General features: G+C 28.6%; 2 protein-coding genes across 3 annotated transcripts in view; one reads left to right on the forward strand and one right to left on the reverse strand.

The window, feature by feature from the left end:
• LOC138934804 (14 kDa phosphohistidine phosphatase) overlaps positions 1-23,182 on the reverse strand; it is a 100,348-nt gene that overhangs the window by 55,611 nt on the left and 21,555 nt on the right. The gene's annotated exons all lie outside the window — the stretch shown is intronic.
• Positions 1-23,182, forward strand: part of LOC138934803 (phosrestin-2) — a 60,485-nt gene that overhangs the window by 21,805 nt on the left and 15,498 nt on the right. For both annotated transcript variants that reach the window (XM_070298892.1, XM_070298891.1), the window contains 3 exons: positions 3,352-3,405; positions 9,634-9,769; positions 13,055-13,207. In XM_070298892.1, coding sequence (XP_070154993.1) covers positions 3,352-3,405; positions 9,634-9,769; positions 13,055-13,207 — 343 coding nt within the window. The remainder of the gene's footprint in view (positions 1-3,351; positions 3,406-9,633; positions 9,770-13,054; positions 13,208-23,182) is intronic.

Raw genomic sequence — 23,182 nt, forward strand, 5'->3', positions numbered from 1 at the left:
GCCTACTTTTTATTACATATTCTTGTAGCTTATTTCGAGTGCTTTTCGAGGCACTATAATAAAGTATTTTTTCATTAAGTACGTTTTGAGTTATTTTATGTTTTAATCTGACAAATGTTGATATAAAAATTAAAACATCTTGTAAAATATTTAATTTTCGATAATCTTACCGTAATACTTTTATGTACAGAATAATGAGACAAATCAATTAGTGTAAAGAAAAAAACAAATAACTGGGTAAAAAAAATACATTATAAATAATTACATACTTTTTCTTAAAAACAATTTTTTTTGGTGCTAATTGATTTGTCTCATTATTCTTAACATAAAAGTATTACAGTAAGATTATCAAAAACTAAATATTTTACGAGATATTTTAATTTTTATATTAAAATATGTCAGATTAAAATATAAAATAACTCCAAAAGTACTTAATAAAAAAATACTTTATTATACTGTTTTGAAAAGCTCTCGAGGAAAGCTACAAGTATATGTAATAAAAAGTAGGTAGGTCTATTTAAAAAATTGAAGGTGACCTTCACGTGACCTTCACGCAACTATTCAAGGTCAAATTAATGACACCACTTTATGTCCCCCTCAAAACCATACAATTTTTGTCTGAAACATTTTTCCATATTTAAAGTCGTTTCCGAGATCCAGGGGTGGGATCAGACTTTAGAGATACCCCGTATAACTGTATCCGTCATAATATCTATGTATATGTGATCTTGAATGAATATGTCACATATCACGCATATTGGGAATATCGTTTTCACATGAGCAATATACAATTTGCATTTTCATATAACTATGTCCGTCTTAATATCTATGTATATGTGATTTTGAATGAATATGTCACATGAATATTTTTTTTTTTAATATATGTAATATATTTATTTACAATATATTTATATTATATTATATTATAAATATATTTATAATATATTTATATTATATTATATTATATTATTATAATAAATATATCTAAATTATATTATATTATATATTACATTAAATTACATTATACATATATTATATTATATTTATATTATGTTATATTATAAATATATAAATATATTTATATATATTTATTATTTATTAATATTTTTTAATATATATATAATATTCTTTAAATTTATTATAATAGATAAAGAACTACACATATATTTTTTTAATTAATTAACAGATTTATTAGGAATTTATTTTTTATTTTAAACGCAAGCATATGTGCGTGCATACATATATATCTCTGTGTGTGTGAAATAAATCTAATAAATATATTAATCGAAATATATAAACAATAATAATGTTACATTGTTGCCTTTTTAAATACGTTTATGTAAAATTTAGAATGTAACCTACTTACCAAAACCTACTTACTGCATTGAAAAATCGATTTGTTCATGAAGAAATGAGTATGATAAAATACTGATATATATTTTCCTCTCTGTGATGGTTTTTAATAAAACATTTAACATTTTTTAATAATGAAATGTCTGTCAGATTCTGCAGATTTCGTTTGAGATTATTTCAACAAGTATTAATCCAAATGTTCATTAAAATCTCTGTGCTATGCTTGTTATTTTACATGAAACAAGTCAAACATTTGCAATATACGCGACTAATCCGCCATGAATTCATTATTAAACATATATATATATATATATATATATATATATATATATATATATATATATATTGTGTGTGTATGTGTGTGTGTGTGTGTGTGTGTGTGTGTGTGTGTATATGTATATATATATATATATATATATATGTACGTATATATATGTTTATGCGATGTGCTACTTTCGACGTGCACTTTAAAATGTTTATGTACTCAGAAATTCTGCGCAATCTTAATATTAGATGTTTTATTACTGTGCACAATATGCGCATTTCAAGTATCCTTCATCACACTGTGTTTTATACGCTGCTAGAATTCTGGATCAATCCGAATATTTATATGACACTAAAAGAATCGTGAATTCACTACAGTTAAGTTATGATATCGAATATTAGCCATTAGCTGCTTTAAAAAATTCATGATGATTTATCGATTATAAATAAAATATTAAAAGTTATAAATAATTTTTTGTTCTTAATCAGATTAATGGAATAATATAAAAATAAAATACATCTGGCTGGCAGCTAATATTAATTAAGTTAAAAGGATGTCGAGAAATTAATATCCATTATTTTATGATCTTCCAATTATCTTTCTGTAATATCTATCTGTATGTAATGCAACATAGTCAAATATAAACAACTGTGATGAAAAAAACGACGTTGCAATATTTTACTTGTAGCATCTCTAGTAAAAAAAAATTGTTCGACCATTTAAAAGAATATTTTAGTACGATATTTTAATTCATTATAAATTATTGACTTTTAATTTTTTACTTTAAATATCCTAGCAATTCATTTTCAAATTATCTAATATCAAGGTAAAATTTAATTAATTTTTCATTTAAACGCGTAACATGTATACTTAATTTGCTTGACATTTTTAATTTTTTATGTTCTATATTTTCGCAATTAAATATTCCAATTTTTGTAATTTTAATAGAAGTTAGCTGCAAATTTGAGATAAGAAATTATTAAAATACATTTTCCGATATTGTCGGATAATACTGGTTGAAAACCTAAATACTGATTGAAAATATTTTTAAATTTTTGACGAAGCAGAAAAAATTATCTTACACAACCCGAAACGATCATAGCAACTCATAATTAAAATAATAGGGAAAAATTATGAATCCAACGTAACTTACAATTAGTTACGAACCACATATTTTAACTTATTAATTAAAGTGGCGTTTGTGCACCGCTTCGAATAATTTTGCATCAATTTGACAGTTTTCATAGTCAAAATTAAAGCACGTTAAAATATTTTGGAAAGAATTTAAAAACAAAGGAAGAATTACCCAATTTTCAAGAAAATTGCGCTTTCTTAAGTTATTTTTAAAGTGTTTAATAAGTTACTTCCTTTTAGATAAAAAAAAAAGATGGCAAATGTAAATCAGAATATAAACGTAAGTATTTTTCTGCAAAAGCATGACATAGAAAGTTTGACGTATGTGTCAAACTTTTCCACTTCGAACAATGTGGGAGGAATAAACAAGCCTGCACGATACTACTGTTGGCAAGCGAAATGTCAACAATCGAGATTGCTTCTTCGTAATCCAGGCGCTAATATTAATGGTGTTGCAATAGTAAATATCGCAGTTTCTAAATATGTATTTATATATCTCTTCAAGATATTGTCAGAAAATTACAAAATTAAGTTTAACTCTTCCATTTGTAAAAATAAATGCAATCCTTTTAACACGACTCGTTTCTTCTATATTCCAGAAAAGCCGATACAAGCCCGGACCACATATCGGATTCTCCATTTAGCAGTCAAAGGTAATGTTATAAAATGTCGATTACAAACAAGAATTGAAATTAATTGTAAATTGTAATCGTACATATACGTATACATAAATATTTTTGTTTCACAATTTTTTTACATCCCATTTTTTTATTACTAAATAGAAATTATAAGATATGGGTAAAGATAAAGATAATTATTTACTATAACGGATCCAGCTCCAATGACATCGACCTTGACATATGTTGTCAAGGACATAATCCTGAGTAATTTTCCCTTATTAATATTTTAAATTTAATGTTTTAATTTTTTAATATATCATATATTTAATACATCGTGTTAGCGTGACGAAAATAATTACTGCGAATAATGTAAGGGACGTAAGGATCCAAATTCATAATGTTGAGATCCATTAAAACGCTCATTAGGATCATTTGCTTTTCGTTTATAGCTTTAATGCCATTAACTGTAGCAAAAAAAAATTAATGTGACTCGACATGTGCTCATGTAATCATGTTTGTACAATGTCATTAAAAGCTGGGAAATAGAATAATTAAAATCGTGAGAAAACCGTGACCCGATTATTCTGTATGTATCCAGAATCAGAGCTCGAGGAAAAAAGAGAAAGTATTATTGGATCTCTACATTTGAAGTAGTTCGTAGAATGAAAATCTAGAGAGAGAGATGATATTTATACAGTAAATTTATACCATGGCAAACAGGAAAATTTCTTAAAATAATGTTCGTTTAAACACTAGAATGAAAATAGCACAAAATAATAAAATAGTATAAAATTCGAATGCAAAAGAATTTTAATGTTAGATTATAGGCATATCCCTATATAATCTATATTGTCAAGGATTTTCATACAAGGTTCGTTCATACATGCTCCGTTCACAGTGAATATAACGTTTTATCGATATATGGACCATGGATAAGCGCATTTAAAAATATTTGCTGAAATGCATAAAATATCGATATGATTGAATTTCTAATCCCAAGAAAAATACATCGATTTATATCCGCAATTTCATCCTTTTAAGTTAGATTACCATCTTAATGCAGATAAATATTGATGATATCGAAAATAAACTTTTTATACAAAACATATATATATATATATATATATATATATATATATATATATATATATATCTTTATTTTAAATAAAATTTAAAAAAAAATTTGTTTCTATCAAAGACGAAATTTGGTTTTGGATCATAACAAATTATTTATTATTTTTGGTAGTAATATAGAAAACTTATCTCAAATAAAAGTTCTAACACATTTTCCTTGCTAAACATTATGCTCTTCGGAAAATCTTTTTTTATTAAACGTATTTTGTGCATATATTATATGTTACCATGCTTTTTAAAATGTTTTTATTATTTGACTCGATTTGCTCGATCGTATTTTATTTGCTTTCTGTTTTTTGACAATCTATTGTAGATATGTCATTATACTTTTGAAATACATACAAAAGACAATCTAGAATGCAGTCAAACAAAGCGTCGTGTTTTTTTCATTTAGGTTTATTCTGTCAATGTGTGGCCGATTTTATTAATAACAAAATCATTGTCTTCAGTATGTTATAAATTAAATATATGTAATATCGAAAAATATATATCAAAATTTTAAATGTAAGAATATTTTATATTTTAAGAAGCAGGTACAAAATTTTTTTTTTCAAATACAATATAAATTCTTAGCTTTCCTCCTCATCATTTATCAAGAGACACGGTAGTGTCTCACACCAAGTCACGCGAAGCAAAGACCGCGCGTAGCAAGAGCGAGACACCCCGGGTATCTATACGCGAGTTGGATAGAGTACCTTAGATCACCAGATCTGAATAACCGATCGAATTCTTGATAGGCTTAATCGATAGCTTGGGTTCGATTTATATAAGGAAAGCGTCTTTATTTACGCTCTACATGTTCTATAAAGCAGAGATATTACGAAGCAAAGTCGAAATGTGGAAATTTTCATGTAAGAAACATCACCACCATCATCATCGCTCCTTTATGGCTATATATGTACACAACACATACATAGAATATAGTGGTATGACGCAACACATATATATACACGTACACAACACATATGCAATAATAGCGATGTAATATTATATGGTTGGCGTCTTTGACGAAAGATTGCGCTAACAGCGCTTCGTAATATGGGGTCTGTTCTTTGCAGCTGAACTGGCTGCACTGGTTCAGAGTTTATCTTTTTCTATCCACATTGGAAGGAGAAGGATGAGCTCTGAACTGGTGCAGCCAGTTCAGCTGTAAAGAACAGACCTATTACTGCTTGCATTCATGTTTGTACGTTTTTATTTATAAAAAAATGAAGCTGCAAAATTCTTCATAATACTTGTGGATAGTTGGATCAGGTATATCTCATTTATATTAGAAAAAAATAAAACATTACGTGTAAAAACAGAACAAAACATATGCAATACATATGCTTATAAGAAAGAGATGTGGATATTCTATAATATGTTTATTATAAGATATGTGTGTGTATTCTATAGATTCAATTATCCAGAAATATCATAAAGAATTTTGCAGCTTTACTTTTTTATAAATGAAAGAGTGCTACGCTATATAATGTTGCTCTGAAAAATTTAACGTCAAATATCTGGCAAAAACTAGTATGGACTGCGAACAATAATATAGACATATACACACAAGAATCTAGTTTATTTGAGAGCATTTGTCAAAGGAGTCATCATATAGTTATTCCTCACGCATCATATGTAACTGCAGATAAGTATAAATAACATTGATGAAACGCAGTCTGTAAAATTAATGCGTGTCTTATGAATAAAATATAAATATATATTTATTTTTCAGTGAAAGCAGAAGAATTTTTCAAGTTGTTGATAAGATTTTGACAAAGCCTATGGGATCATGTTTATTGCAAATCAATATATTGTAGTCAATTCTTGTTTCGATGCAAATGTATTGCTTAAAATAGATGAAATATGTTTCAGTATCACTAATGAATATAATAGATCTGTTACATTGTAATTTTTCATCTGTCAAAATGCTATTTGGTATATATATTTGACACAAGAAATTTGTTATTAAAACTGATATTATTGATTATTTTGTTCTCTTTAATATCGAGACAAGGATTGATTATAATATGTTGGTTTACAATAGATACATTGCCATAGACTTTGTTAAAATCTTAATAGTCTGAAAAATGTTTCTAGTTCCATTGAAAAATAAATATATTTATAAATTTATTATAAAAATTATAATAAATTATTAAAAAAAAATAGAAATAGAAATAAAATATAAATAGAAATTTATAAGACTTAATCACAGACTGTGTTTCACCAATGTTACTTATACCTGTAATTGCATATGATCCATGACAAATAACTATATGATGACAATCCTTTGACAAATGAATACACTGGATTCCTTTTTACATCTTTCGCTTTTGATATATTAGAAATTAGAACAACATAGGCGCGCGCTGCGCGCGCGTTTTTATTTATGCACATTTTCCAATTTTTTTAACTTTTCTTTCCTAACTTTAACTTTTTCTTTCACAAATTGTCAAACTGTCAAAATTCGCATGATTTGACAGTTGCAAATAACACGAATGAAGCAAGTCGCAGCGCACAAACGAGATAGCCAATCAGCATCGCGGAAAAGAGGCTTCAACGCTTTGATATATTCGAGTTCGAGGTTTCATACCTTTTTTAGAAAGGGACTAGAACAACACAAAGGGCGCGCTTCGCGTGCGCTATTTTTTTTTTCATTTAAACATTTTTAATGACAACACAAAATCATATACTGCCTAATATCATAGATATTATTACATAATATTATATTTTTCCTCCTTTTTTCCTCCGGTCTCTCATTCTTTCTTTCTCTCACCACCCTCTCTCTCTACCCTCTCACTCTCCCTCATCATCTCTCTCCCCCTCCTCACTACCTCATCCTTTATCACCTCCCCCTCTCTCTCTCTCTTTCTCTCTTGCTTATTCTTCTTCTTCTTTAATTTTAAATAAACTATCCTTTGTTTATCTTCGCTCTTTCATTCTCTCTTTCCCTCTCTCTCTTAAAATTAAATAAAATAAATAATATTAATAATTTTTAATAATATTTCTTAATAATATTTAATAATACTAAACAATATTATTACCTGATATTATATTTATTTTCCTTCTGTCTCTTTCTCTCTCCCTCCCTCTCTTTTGCTTATTCTTTCTCTTCGTTAATTTTAAATAAACTATCCTTTTTTTTCCCCTCGATCTTTCTTTTTCTCTCTCTCTCTCTCTCTCTCTCTCTCTCTCTCTCTCTTAAAATTAAATAAATTAGATAATATTGATAATTTTTGATAGTATTTCTTAATAATATTTAACAATATATTTAATAATACTGAATAATATTATTATTTGATATTATATTTATTCTCCTTTTTTCCTTTTGTCTTTCTTCCTCTTTTTTGCTTATACTCCTTTTTTAATTTTAACTCCTTCTCTTTCTCTCCCTCTCTCTCTCTCTCTCTCTCTCTCTCTCTCTCTCTCTCTCTCTCTTTTATCTCTCTTTCCTTCTTTCTTTTTCCTTTTATATTAACTTTAAGTATATTTAACTTTATTTTCTTTATATAATTGTCAAATTGTCAAATTATATAAACTGTCAAACGACACGAGTGAAACAAGTCACACGAACGAGTGAAGCAAGCGACTTGGCGATGACAGCCATACAGGCGACACGAAGCGCGCTGCGACGCAAACGTCGAGAGAACTAATCAGCATCGCGGAAAAGAGGCCTCAATTATTCAATACAAACTAAATTCACTCAATTAACATACCTTTTTTATAGAGGGATGATCAAGATATAAGATGGATTAGTCAAACAATTTATAACATATAGCACAAGCATATACAATAGTAATATATTTTAATTTTAATTATAATAATTTTTTTTAAAAAAGAATGTACAAATAGATATTGTTCAATCGAACAGTTGTAGAAATCAAAGAAATAAAAAGCTTGCTTTTTATAATTCAGAAATACAATAGATATATTCATTTTATCTGACTGCTCGTAAGCATGCGTATAGTAGCAAAACATGTATATAACACAAAAAAATGATATAACTTCTAAAAAATTACCTTTTTTAAAAAAAAAGTGAAAAAAGCGCCAAGTGCACGCGCACTTTGCTATAAAAAAACTCTTATATAAAATAATGTTATTTCAATTTGTTGTGAAAAATTTTTATACAAAATAGTGTTATTTTAATTATTTTAATACAAAAGCATTGTCATATTTAAACTAAAAACCTGTTTTATAAAATAGTCGTTTTAATTTTCTATAAAAATAGTAAGATACATGATATAAATATTGCGCTAACTAGTAAAAATTTGTGTTACAGAATTTGTTTATTATTATTTCTAATATTAAAAATTGTATCAAATTACAATGTGATTAAAATAATAGAACATATTTAAGTGAAAGAATTTTTTTATTAAAAAAAATTAAGTATAATATAACTTTTTAATTAGAGAAAAACTTGATGCTGCAAAATTCAAAATGTAAATATACTCGAAACTTTTTTTTCACTTTTTAAATATATATAATTAGCAAAGAATAATTATATGCTTTGCATGAAAAGAGCATCAAGAAATTTTGACAAAAGAGATCCAACGTAAGCTCAACGAAATGTGTATGTAGAGGAAAAATAGGGTAAAACCGGGTAGGCGGGTCAAACCGGATACTTTTGTTTCTTCGTGATAAGTGCTACTATCTTTAGCTAACTCGTGTTATTTGTGGATTGATGCTATCATTATTTTGAGATGAACCGTGCCAATGTGTACACGATATTTCTTTTTTGAGAGAAGTTCAATATTTTGAATCGTGATACTATTATATCATATTTGTAGTTGAATTTATACTTTAAGTTATGATATTTTACAAAATATACATATAACAAATATAAATTATGTAATATAGTATAAGTTATATATTATGTAGTAATATATAAGTTATATATTAAACATTGTTTACATATAAATTTATATATATTCTCATCATTAAATATTCAAGCTCTAAGTTCAATAAATAAGTTTGTAACGTATTTATATTCTATTCTCAGAAGATTTAAATATTCTTTTTCATAGAATGAAGCAGAAGGAATTGAACAAATTCTCTTATTCTACAAAATACCATCCGTATCTGACATCTACATATGTCCTTTAAGTTAATCTTCCTCTAACACGAAACATTTTTTCTGATCTACAGAGTATACAAGAAATCATCACCGAATAATAAATTGACACTTTACCTAGCTAGTAGAGATCTTATTGTCAGTGAAGCCAAAATCGACAAACTTCAAGGCGTTCTCTTGGTTGATCCCGACTACTTACAGGAAAAAAGGGTAAGGCACATAAAACGATACATACAATTATTATTATTTAATATTTGTCTTGAAAAAATGTTATTCTTATTGCAATTGCTAGAACGTATGATCTCTTCAGCAATCGAACTAAAAAATTTTTTGAACTCGTAAATAATCCTACTAAATTCTTATTCAATAAAGATATAACGTCAAATATATTTGTTGTTATCAAATATAAAGCTTTATTTTTCTATAAAATATTATATTCAATCGGATACAATTAAAATTTGCCTGCGAATCGCGCATTATATCAGAGGCATATCTAGGGTATGGTAAGTATGGCACATGACCTGGGCGCCACCTGAAGGGGGGCGCAATTTTTATTAACCTGATACGACCCAACGTCCTTTCTCAACCACGGTAGACATCAATATATATAAAAGCTTAAACAACAATCTAACAAGTTGCTACCTAAGTTTTTGCAAGAGGTTCTATTTATATTTCTATAATATTTCATTCATGTTATACAACAGTCTCGTATATAGGGTGTCCTAAATCATTTGGGACAATACTTGTGTGCAGATAGAGCGGACCAAACTGAGTCGAAAAGTCATGTATCATTTTTTTTATAACGCTTAATAAAGGAGTTATTATTGAGTAAAATCTGGCGACTCTCTCTCTCAGCACCAATCTTTAGTCGGACGCACGTCGATGAGCCATGCGCCTGATAGTATGCGGCAGCGCACACTTCCCGGTGCGCGACTCACCGATGTGCGCCTGGCTAAAGGTTGGCGCTGATTGACCAGACTTTACTCAATAAGAACTCCTTTATTAAGCATTATAAAAAAAAATGAAAGATGACTTTTCGATAGAAGAACACGTATAGAAGAACACGTATGATGCTATTCACGGTGTAACACAAACTTTACGTCAATTAGTAGCAAATCTTGTTATACACGCTATAATAGCAAATTTACGACAAGAACAGAGCAAACCTTATTGTACACAATATGATAACATATTTACGAAAAGAACAGAGCAAAATATACTCTAGCACAACGAGATTCAAAATTTATGCAAATAACAGAACAAACCTTGCCATGTACGGTATGACAGCAAATTTACAACTTTACTTTATTACAAACTTTACAAAAACATAGTATTCAGCTTATAGTTCGTTTGTTCTTCGCTATGTAACGCGCTATATGCATCCATCTCGTATTTGATTTTTAATCATGAGAAATATATAAAGCTTGCAAAAAGCAACTAGCAAAAGATTAAAAATATAATTATTTCTATCAGTTCAATTACTGATACAATCCCAAACATAGGGAATTCAGATATTGAACTGATTGCTTTTTGGACTTTTTAGATCAGGCAGATAAATGTCTGAAAAAATTTAAATTATTCGTTTATTGTTTACTTAAAATGTAAATATATATATAAAATTTATATATTCATCATATTATGAATTCATTTTCAATTATTCATATATTATCATCATCTCATAATTATAATATTGTAAATGTCACCTAAGTCTCTTGTCTGCGCAGTTGCATATTCTTAAACAACGCGTCAAAAAACATGATGAATTGTTTCACAAAAAATATTCCTCTCTGCGAGATTTATCGTTCCTCAGAGTTTGTCGCAGAGTTTCTGAATCATCCTATACAGAAAATTACCACAAATTTGCTATCATGTCCTACACGGCAAGGTTTGCTCTATTCTTGCCATAAATTTGCTGTCATGCCGTGCACAGCAAGGTTTGTCCTGTTCTTGCCACAAATTATCTGTCATGCCGTGCACAGCAAGGTTTGCTCTATTATTTGCGTCAAATGTGCATCACAATATTGCGACAAGCCTTGCCAGCAAAAGCTAAGCTTTTTCCGGACACACCTTGTCATAATTTTGCTGTAAAGGTATGCTGCAGTTTGCTGCAAAGTTTGCATCATTTTGCTTGCTGGGTCGTGTTCAAAAGAGGCAACAAGATCCTAGCATGAACTTCCACGATGCTGTCCTGGATTTGAAAGCCCTCCGAGGACATTTTGATGATGAAAGAGAAGTAAATCACTCGAAGAAAGACTTGGCCTCTGTCAAGAATGGAATGTTAAAGTTGAAAGACGTCAAAGACGAAAGAGACAAATGGCTGGTGAAAACTCGAGAGATGATGGATTAACAGTTAAGAAATAGAAAGAGTCATGAAAGGAACACTCGATCGTCTTTACAGAGAAATGGACGAAAGGTTTATTCGTTTGACATTGACGCCAAGTTTGGGTTTCTTCTCGATGTCGAAAGACTGTGTTACGATGCCGACAATAGCAATCTAAAGATAAAGTGCGAAAATTTAAGCGATTTTTACAGTTATGATATTAATGGGCAGCAGCTATACGAAGAAATTTTGGATTGCAGAATATTACTATCAACATGAAAATATCAAGACCTGAAAAGCTTCTTGAATTTATTGTACAATATGGAGATGAGAGCGTTTTCTCAGATCTTCAGATTACTATTCAGATAATGCTAACTATCACAATTTCCATCGCCAGCTGTAAAAGATCATTCCGCAAGTTAACATTAATACTTTCGTGTTTGAGAGCCTCCATGGATCAAGGCAGACTGTGTGATCTTGCTCTGCTGAATATACAATAGAACGAGAGGAAACTGAAAAAAACTTACTTTGAGCACATCATAGACCAATTTGCAATAATGAAAGCAAGGAAAATGCAGTTATAATTTTCATGTAGTAACATACTGTGATAAATAAAAGATTAAAAAGCTTGACTTGTATTTTTGAACTGATATTATGGTAAGTTAAAAGATGTGCCATATGTTTGGACAGGGGCGTAATTTCAGTGCTTGCCATAGGAGCTATCTTCCGTAGATATGCCTCTGCACTATACATATTCTAATCGTTAGAATATAGGAAAAAAACTATGTACTTAATAGAAGAAACATTATGACGTTAAAATATTATTCAAATACTGCATTTGTTTCCAAAATCTCGGCAAGTTTGTATATTTATTTTTTTTTAGATTTTATGCAAGATATGTATATAATATATATTTGAATACACACACACACACACACACGCGCGCGCGCACATACACACATAAAATTCTTGATGTATTAAATTTCTTTATACAACAATATATATAATTTAGTTTATTTTGTAATAATTAAAATTTGAAAGATATTTTTAAGATAAATAAAAATATATTTTTGTTTTAGAATAAAATCCACGTGTATTCCACATTGTATCATTACAGATCATATTACAAATTAATTGCATTACATTAAATATAAATTGAAATGTAATTTTTGCAGGTTTTTGGACAAGTTACACTAACTTTCCGCTACGGAAGAGAAGACGAAGAAGTAATGGGCCTAAAATTTTGCAACGAAGCAGTCATGTGTTTGGCCCAATTGTATCCACCATATGCGGGATCTGATCATCAGGAAAGCATAACGGCATTACAGGTTGGTAAGCAAAATATTATAATAAAAATGAAATATTAATATTATTATAGAGTAATATATTTGCGATATTTCTGCAAGATTGTATTTTCATTATATATTATTTCTATATAATAACAAATTTTATTAAATTTGTCACTTTGTGATGCATTTTATAAAATCTTGCGTTTTCAAATTTAATGGAGTAAATATATTAACGGGCGCTTACTTTAGATATCTCTCTATAAAATTAACACCTATTTCTCAAAATCTTATTTTCGAACATTTGAAAATGAAGTACAATTAAAGTAATTTATAGACCAATTTATGAGACTATTATTAATGTAACAATACGGTTTTACTCTGAATTTTTGTTTTTTATAAAACAAAAATTTATAATAAATAGATTTATTGTTAAAATATTTACATTTATTTTAAGTACATATTACAGTTATTATAAATTTAAATCTATATTTTTATACAACTTATTATATTTCTGTTAATATATACAAATATGTTATTTACTAATTATTTTATGTTGGATATTTTTTCACTTATTAATATGTAATTTATATTTGAGTATGCATATACACGAATAAAAAACCGGCTAATAAGAGCCATGCACGGAAAATGCAAAACGCAAAAATAATTGTCTTCAAAAAAATTAAAAATAATTGATAATCTATTAATGATTAGTAATAAACAATTAAATTAAAAATAAATTAAAATTATCAAAATTAATACTATTAATAAATGGTAGTATTATTGAGTTATTTATTTAGCATTAAATTGGGGATGCATAAGAAAATCAAATATAATAAATTGTAAACGCGGTTTCAACAATAAAATCCTCGTAGTATTCGATAATCCATCATAACGCTTTCCGAAAACTTATCTGGAGCTTTAAAGCTTCTTGAGAAACAATTCGAATTTTATTAATTATAAAATTCAAAAATAGGATTCAAATTCAAAATTCTGAAAATGGGATGCTAAATTTATTCATAAATGTATCTGAATTACCAAACGAAACTATGTATAAAAAAATCTATCTTAATTAGATCTCCTATATTTAGATCTCCAGACATTCAAAATGAATATGACATAAAACAATAAATATTTGAATTCTGTCCCTTAATAACAGCACATTGAAATTATATGATCAGCGAAGATAGATCCTTTGATTATTCCTTATCAATAAAAAGACACATGTCACATCTATATCAACTTTGTGGATAAGGGGTTTTTGACGAAGGTAGATATTGAAGGAAACTAAAAGTCTTTGCAAAGATGGAGATATAAATGTCAGAACCCTGTAAAAGATTCAAGAGAAGGTCAAGCAGCGAGAATATTCCTTGACAGATTTTTTAACATAAAAGGACGTCCATCGAAGAATGAGAGAAAATAAGATCTTATTTCGTCAGATTTAGTCTCTTTCTTAGTTATTATATATTAAAAATTAAAGCAAAAAGATTAATATGTGATCAATAAAACATGTATGTTAAAAATATAAACTAGAATAAAAAAGTTTCTTTATAATCAACATGTCACACATATACGATAGCAGAAGCAATATTCAGAAAAATTTTGATGATTATAACTTTAATAGAGATAAAGCAATATTCCAACATAAATATATTAATATACCGATATGGAGTTCCTCTTTAAATAATTGAACCTGAGCTTGTTCCACGCAGTAAGATAATTACTAGCATGTTGCTTTATTATAGTATGTAATTAAAAGCAAAAAACAATTAAAATATTCAATAAAGAATAAATTCGTGAATACACAATCAAAAAAAATCTGCATATAATAAATTATATAATTTTCAAGCATAAATATAGATTATCCCTGTTTTGCAGATATTTTCCGTACTTTTGTATATATTAATTTTCAATGAATTATAATAAAAAAGAAAATAATTTAACAAAAGTCTGCCTCAGCGAATCATGTTAACCATTATATTATATTGTATACTGATATATTATATATGCAATACATGTTTTGCAATATGAATCAAGAGATATAGTATTGTGTAATTGTTTCGCGTCAAGTTACGCACAGCAACAACGAGACAAATTATGTGTTTATACGCCAGTCGTCCAATTGCGAGAATTTTAAATTATCGAATTTCAATATTAGCTGGACCGTCCGAGTTCTTATTAGATTTTAATCGATAGCTTGGGTCTAAATCTAAATAATATATAAGTATCTTTATTATTATTCCATATGTATCATGAATGGAGATATGCAACGATGCAAAATCCAAAATCGAAATTTTGGAAATTTTCATTTACTCAATTAATAATAATAATAATAATAAAAACACACACACACACAGAGAATTAAAAGATTTAGAAAAATTAAATTATGCACCTCGTGAACTATTGTGCAGAAAACAATATTTAAAAAGAGAAAAAAAAACATATTTTTTAATACCTTTGCGTAAAGAAAAGACACATATAAAAAAATTCAAATTATATATATTTCTAAAAAAAAAAACGATATTATCGGTTGTACATATGTATATAACATATATGTTTCAAGTACATAATGTCAATCATATATGTATAAAGAAAAATGTTTTATTTAAATAATAAATAAGGCAAATATAATTTTTAAATATAATTAGTATTGAACATATCCAATTCTATCTAATCTTTATACAATGTACATAATATTAAAATATTCAATTTTCATTCTCGCATAAAAAACTGAAATTGTCTAAATTATATCCAATTTCTACAGACTTACGCAATTACAATAAATATGATACACTATATTATCATTTAATTAAAGAAAATAAACCAAAGTTTATTCATTATTCTTATGTGCATAGTAAACTAATATAATTCAAATAGGTATATATTTTACTTAAATAATTACAATTATTATAAAATATATATTTTTCTCTCTTCAAATAGTAAAACAGCAGTGTATATTGTATGTGTTTCCATTTTCTGCATTTAAAAAAAAATTCAGTTATTCACAATCGAAAGTAAATTATGACAAAATTGTCATATTATCGATAATGTTGAAAGAATATTAGAACTGTTGAAAACAGATTTCGAAAAAGTGGAAAATACGCTGACCATGACCGAGGTAAATCTGAAATCCTCAGTAAAGTCTCGAGTACGCAGCAAAACCGTTCTCGCGGTAATACGTCCTTGACCCTGACCTAACGATAGAAGGTCTCACAGATCTTTCCGTGGCAATTATTTATTGTGCCCTTCTTACGCAAGCATTTCATAGTGAGTATGATTCCAAAAAGCGGTACATATTTAATGCCTGTCATTTAATGTGCATAAATTGTGTGATATTCAAAGACCGATTCAAAAATAAATCTGACTCAATAATAAAAAAAAACAGAAAAATGTTTCATCTCGAGCGATGAATAAAAGCGTGTTTCAGATAAATGTCAAAAATATATACGATCGGATTCTTTAGCTAATGCTTTACATCCAGGAGAGTGCAATAAAATTTTGAAGATCGATTATCGGGAGCGAATATGTGGCGTTGAAAATGTTTAAAATAATACTCATGTAAAGTGCTTGTTGCCCAATATAAAATTTTAAAGGAAAACATTTCGATTTATATCGAATGTTAAAGCGCCATGATTTTCACATGTACACAGCATTACAGTCTTTTCTACGACAGGCAATTTGCAGGTCAAATATATAAATCGCAATTAGCCTTATTCTGAAACAGAACAAAATATTTCCAAAAACACTCAAAATATTTCTAAAAACAATCAATATATCATAGTAAATATCTCTTCTTTTTTAAATCGAATAATTTTATCTCTTTGTTAATCCGTTTTTCCAAAATGGAAAGATTATATGGTATATCATATAATATATGGTATAATAATATAAAAATTAATTAATAATACACATTTATACGCGCGCGCATAATCAATAATTTTGATTTTATCACAAAGTATGAGCAAATTATTTTCCTTAAATCTTGTTACATATTTATTAATTTATATTATAATTTATAATTTTATGAAAATATTAATGGAGGTAATATTTTGTGTATGTGTGTGCACACAAAACATTAACTCCATTATTATCTTAGTAAAATTATAAATTACAAATTATAATGTAAATTAATAAATATGCAAAGAAATTAATGGAAAATAATTTGAGGACAAAATCAGATAAATATCTCATCATTCTTAAAAATGTTAACGTACGTCGAATTAATATGCATTTTATATAGTTGTATGCACGTTTTACGAGAAAAAATTTGTTGATAATAAATCAAGAGCAATTCTTATGAATTCTGAATATCATTGAAAAATACATGATCAAGCATATTGCTCATTAACATATAATTCTAAGGTTTCAATAACAATTATACGAGGATGCATATTGATGCAATATTCTATGCTAATTGATTCAACTTAACGTAATTATATTAATATTGAATAATAATATTCTTCAGAAAAAATGAATAACATTAATATTTTTACATGGCTCACAAAATACATTGCTAATTAAACAATAACTAATAATTTGGAAAAAAGAAAACAATTGAACAATTAAAACTAAGAATTTAACAATAAAAATTAAAACAATTTTTTGATTATAACAATATTGATTTTTTCAATAACATCCACAATTATAGCAATAACAAAAAAAAATATTCGTTAAAAATAAATCTTATAAGAAATGTAAAAGAAATATTTTTGGTGTAAAAATTGTGATATATCAGAAGAAAATATGCTTAACATATTACATAAAGAATTAATTCGAGAAAAGCATAGCCAAATTTTTTAAGGTTAAATAAAAAACAATTTAATAATTAAAGTACTTTAGTTAATTGAATCTCTCATTAAATGATAAAAGACACTAGCGTCAAGTGTATATAACAGCCAGATCGATCGTATTCTATATATGAGCCGCTCAATTCAGAGTACCTTAGATAATAATCTCCTTAGATCTAATAGGATCTTAGATCCAATAGAATCTCACTAACGGCTGGACCGATTAAATTAATTGATCGATGGCTTGATAATTATATTAATTATTAATGTTTAATTTCGAGATATCGTAAGTAGAGAAATTAATAAACGAATGTTTACACGACCAAACTGGCAATTTATTGTTTAATTGTTACATTACAACGTTTCGGCCATATGGTTTTGGTCCTTATCAAGTGAACTAAAATTACAATATTATAAATAATGATAATCACGTTACAGAAATGAAATAAACGAAATTATGTACCTGCGTTATAGTTAAAAAGTTGATAGAGAAAAATCGATATGTCATAATGACACTATGTCAATTTCTCTGTTTGAGATACTGAGAAAGACTAAACGATCTTTATTAATCTATCGTATATGTTATTTAAATTCTCTGTGTCCTTTTGAGAGTTAATAATGTTGTCATATTTTTTAATAAAGAACATTTCAGCTATTTCTCTCTTTCTTACATGTTTTTCGGTATACAGAATATCAGGCGCTGACCAATCGAAGTCATGATCAAATTCTAATTTGTGTTTGCTAATTATACGGAAAGATTACTTGCGTGCATTTTTATGTTATTAAAATGTTCCTTGACGCGGGTACTTGAATGTCTTTTTTGGCTAATATATGAAGCACTATAGTTCTTGCAATTTATTTTATAAACAACTTTTATTCTATTACTAATAGGCAGTCCATCTTTACCACGTTTAATCAATGAGTTTAATTTTTTAGGTATATTGTAGATAACCGTAAAACTTATATTTTTAAAAAATCGACTGATATTGTCACAAACCTTCAACAAATGGTAATGCAATATAGGAGGGTTTGTCTACACTATTTTCCTCGGTACTCGGAATAATATTACTACGTTATTTCAAAAAATTAAGTCTCTTATAAATATAACGGTTTATAACGTGTCTCGGAAAACAATTATTGAGAAAAATTCGTTTCACGATATCAATATTTTCACCATGAAACTGATCGTCACATTGTAAAATAGCATGGTCAACGAGATTAAAAATGGTGTACATTTTATATTTAAAAGGATGGTTAGAATAAAAATTAATATATCTACTGGAACAAGTAAGTTTTCTGCACCAATTAGTTAAAATTTTTCCATTAGAACAGATAACAGTGGTGTCCAAAAAGTTAATACACGAATCTGATTCTATTTCATGCGTGAATTTTAAGCGTTGGTAATAACTATTGAAAATCAACTTAATCTCGTCAACCTTTGTACGTGGAACGATGACAAAGATATCATCCACGTATCTATAATAAACAGGAACAATAAAACTCAACAAACTCAAACAATGTCTCCAAGTCATCCATCACAATATCTGCTAAAATAGGTGATAAAGAAGATCCCATAGGATTATCAAAGATCTGTTCATAAAACTGTCCGTTAAAAGAAAAACTAGTCGAATCTAGAACAATTTTCACTGCATATAAAAACTGAAGCAAGTTAAATTTCGTATTCGAAGCGATGTTATTCCAACGTTTTTCGATAGCGCGCGAAACTAACTGTTTAAGAATATTAGTAAATGTAGTAACGTCAAGTGAAATCATTATTTCGTCATCATTAATAAGTTTATCTTTCAGCAGCAAATGACCAGCCATCTTTGATATGAGATTTGGGTTGCAAATTAGAATTATGTAAAATATCATGAATGTACTTCGATACATTATACAACGGACTACTCAGTGACGATACAATAATGGAAAACCAGTTTTATGAATTTTGGGCAGTCCATAACATCGTGGCAAATTGCCGTTAGTAATGTTTAAATATTTGTATGTGGACTCATCTATTAAACCGTTATTGCGCCAAAATTTAATAAGGAGATTTATTCTGTTAATTAACTGTCTAATTGGATCTTTGTTCAATTTTTTGTACGTAGATTGGTCATTTAATATAGATTCCATTTTTTCCAAGTAATCTTTCTTATCTATAACTACTGTAACTTGACCTTTATCTGCTCTAGGAACGAAAATATCATCGTTATTATGTAAAAATTTCTTGCAAAGAGAGAATCCCTTCAGAATGTATCTATCTGAAAGGTTAATATGTTTATTTTTACACAAGAATCTCTCGAGAGAATTTACAAATGAGATTCTAGTTGTCTCGATTAGTTCATTTGAAATATTCGTTTCTAAATTTTTCACAGTCTTAAATACAATACTAATACGGTCCTTTTTATGAGATTGATGCAACGGTAAATAAATCGAAATTACCACCAAGGCTTAAAAGCTCGAAAACCCTCTCAGGAATATTCTTATTGCTGATATTTACCATCGTAAATTGTCTATATTACTAAACGGATTAAAAACTGTGTTGTGTCTAAAAGTCAAATTACGAAATTTTTTAGTTAAATTATTCTTAATTCTGTGGTTAAATGCTAAAATCTTGTGTTTGTCAAGGTCAAAAAATCTAAGCAACAGATCATGTGATAAACCATCGAAAAGTTTTTTTTCCGTCTTTCTAATTGCAGCACGCAAGTAATTTAGATTAAAATTAAGATATTTGATTTCTAAATTCAATAATCTATAACGGTAATTTTTCGTAATACTTTCGATTCTACGGTTAACGTTACTATAAAAAAAGATGTTCACTTTTAAATTCTGAATATGCGTTGGAATTAAATCTTCTTCTAAAATTAATTGTTGATTCGCAGTACAGATCCTCTTCTTGTCATTAATCCATGACTTCAACAAGGTTTTGTAATTGTTACCGAACCGCATTGAAATCACTTGGAAGAACTGATCATAATGTGTGAACTTCATATTTAGGTCCAGGAGCGTAAAAATTAATGTTTAATTACGAGATGTCGCCAGTCGTTTAGTCTTTCTCAGTATCTCATACAGAGAGGTTGACACAGTGTCATTATGATACATCGATTTTTCTCTTTCAACTTTTTAACTATAACGCAGGTACATAATTTCATTTATTTCATTTTTGTAACGTGATTATCATTATTTATAATATTGTAATTTTAGTTCACTTGATAAGGACCAAAACCATATGGTCGAAACGTTGTGATGTAACAATCAAATAATAAATTGCCAGTTTGATCGTGTAAATACTCGTCTGTTATATTCATTATGTTATTTATATCAAGTTAATTATAATTATGGGTAAATATTTAGGTTAACGTACCCACCTCCAATGACTTTGACCTTGACATATATTGTCAAGGTCATTGTCCTGAGTAACATTCAAAAGGTTTTAGCCGTCGCTGTTTATTAAAAAGTTATTAACAAAATAAGTTTAACAAATGGAACGTAATTCTCTGATACCGTATAGATGACATCAATTTTAATTTTAAATCAGAAGTAGGTTTAGGTTAAGTTATATCTTCCGGAAGCTCTGCCATAGGAGGGATGGAACTCCCACTGCATCTCCACGCATATACTTTACAACGCTAAACTAAGTCCACCCTATAATTATGTAGATAGGATAGTGGAACCCATGTAGAACTTTGCTTCGCGTAAAGTGCATGCGTAAAGTATATGCGTAGACACAGTGGATTCCGCCTCCCCTACGGGGGGGCTCCACTTTCGAAAAATATAACCTAACCCAAACCACATTTTAGTTTCAAATTAAAAATAGGTTTGGGTTAGGTTATATTTTCCGAAAGTAAAGCCCCGCCGTAGGGGGGGGGAGGGGACTTATTGCGTCCACGCATATACTTTACAGCGCATCTATTGGGTGATTGCGTAAGTTCGTCCCCGATTTAAATATAAACTTCAATAGATTATATTTTAGAGATAACACTTTTATTAATCAATTATATAGTCTCCATTCTTTTCTACAATGGTTTTCCAACGATCTATAAGCTTGTCGATTCCATTTTTGAAGAAAGAACTTGATTTTTCTTGAAAAAAGTTTGTAAGATGGTTTTCGACAGCTTCCTCAGAATTGAGATTCTTGCTATTTAAACTATTCTGCAAAGACCGGAACAGATAAAAATCTGAAGGCGCAATATCTGGAGAATATGGCGGGTGCTGCAGAATTTCCCATTGCAACTCCTGCAGTTTTCCTGCAGCTTATTCCTTTCAGTCAGGAGATGCGGCACCCACGTATCAAGCTTGGAAATGTATCCAAGCTTTTTTAAATGACGAAAAGCGGTTGAATTATCGATGTTCAGCCTCTCAGCAATATCCTCAGTTGTAATCCTTGGGTTTCTTTCCACTAAGGCATGCACAATGTCATCATCAATGCCAGAAGGCCGTCCAGAGCGGGGTTGATCCTCCATGTTGAAATCACCATTTCGAAATCTGCCAAACCACTTTTTGACTGTTCGTAGAGCAGGAGCGCGGTCCAAATAAACGCTTTGAATATTTTTTTGTGCAATCCCAACACTCACGTCTTTCCTAAATTCATATGGCATTACATGCCGCAAATGCACCTTTTCGTTCTCCATTTTTAATGATTTCTCTTATGCACAAATGGACTTATCTGAATAATATCTGACGCTAAATTGACATAAGACAACGTCATCTATTCGGTGTAAGCAACAATTACCATACGAAAACAATAGAACTCCGCCATGCAGTAACTTAATGCCATCTATGAAAATCGGGCACGAACTTACGCAATCATCCAATATTTTCGGCTTGTTTCAAGCCAAAGGACGGGGGGAGAGGGGGGGAGGAGTGTGGAATAGACCTTACTTCGTGTGAAAAGTCGAAAACCCATGTGGAACAGAACAATTACAAATTTCGTTTTGGACCCAAGCAACTATTTTCTGTTTTAAAAGACTCTTTAATATATCAACGATTTACTCCTTGAAAAAACTTTTCTTTGTTTATATATGTACTATTTCCATATTTGAATACTTAAAATATCTGCTATATTTCTCAAACATTTTTTATTAATAACTTTTTTAACGAACAACGAGCGATGGCTAAACGAGTCTCTTGGATGTTACTCAGGACAGTGATTTTGACAACATATGTCAAGGCAGGGTTGGGAACATTACTCTATAAAAGTAACGCGTTACCGTTACAGTTACTCGTTACTGAT

The sequence above is a fragment of the Polyergus mexicanus genome, unplaced genomic scaffold (genome assembly GCF_030449975.1).
Source record: "Polyergus mexicanus isolate NDT 795.1 unplaced genomic scaffold, iyPolMexi1.0 SCAF_7, whole genome shotgun sequence".
Taxonomy (NCBI): domain Eukaryota; kingdom Metazoa; phylum Arthropoda; class Insecta; order Hymenoptera; family Formicidae; genus Polyergus; species Polyergus mexicanus.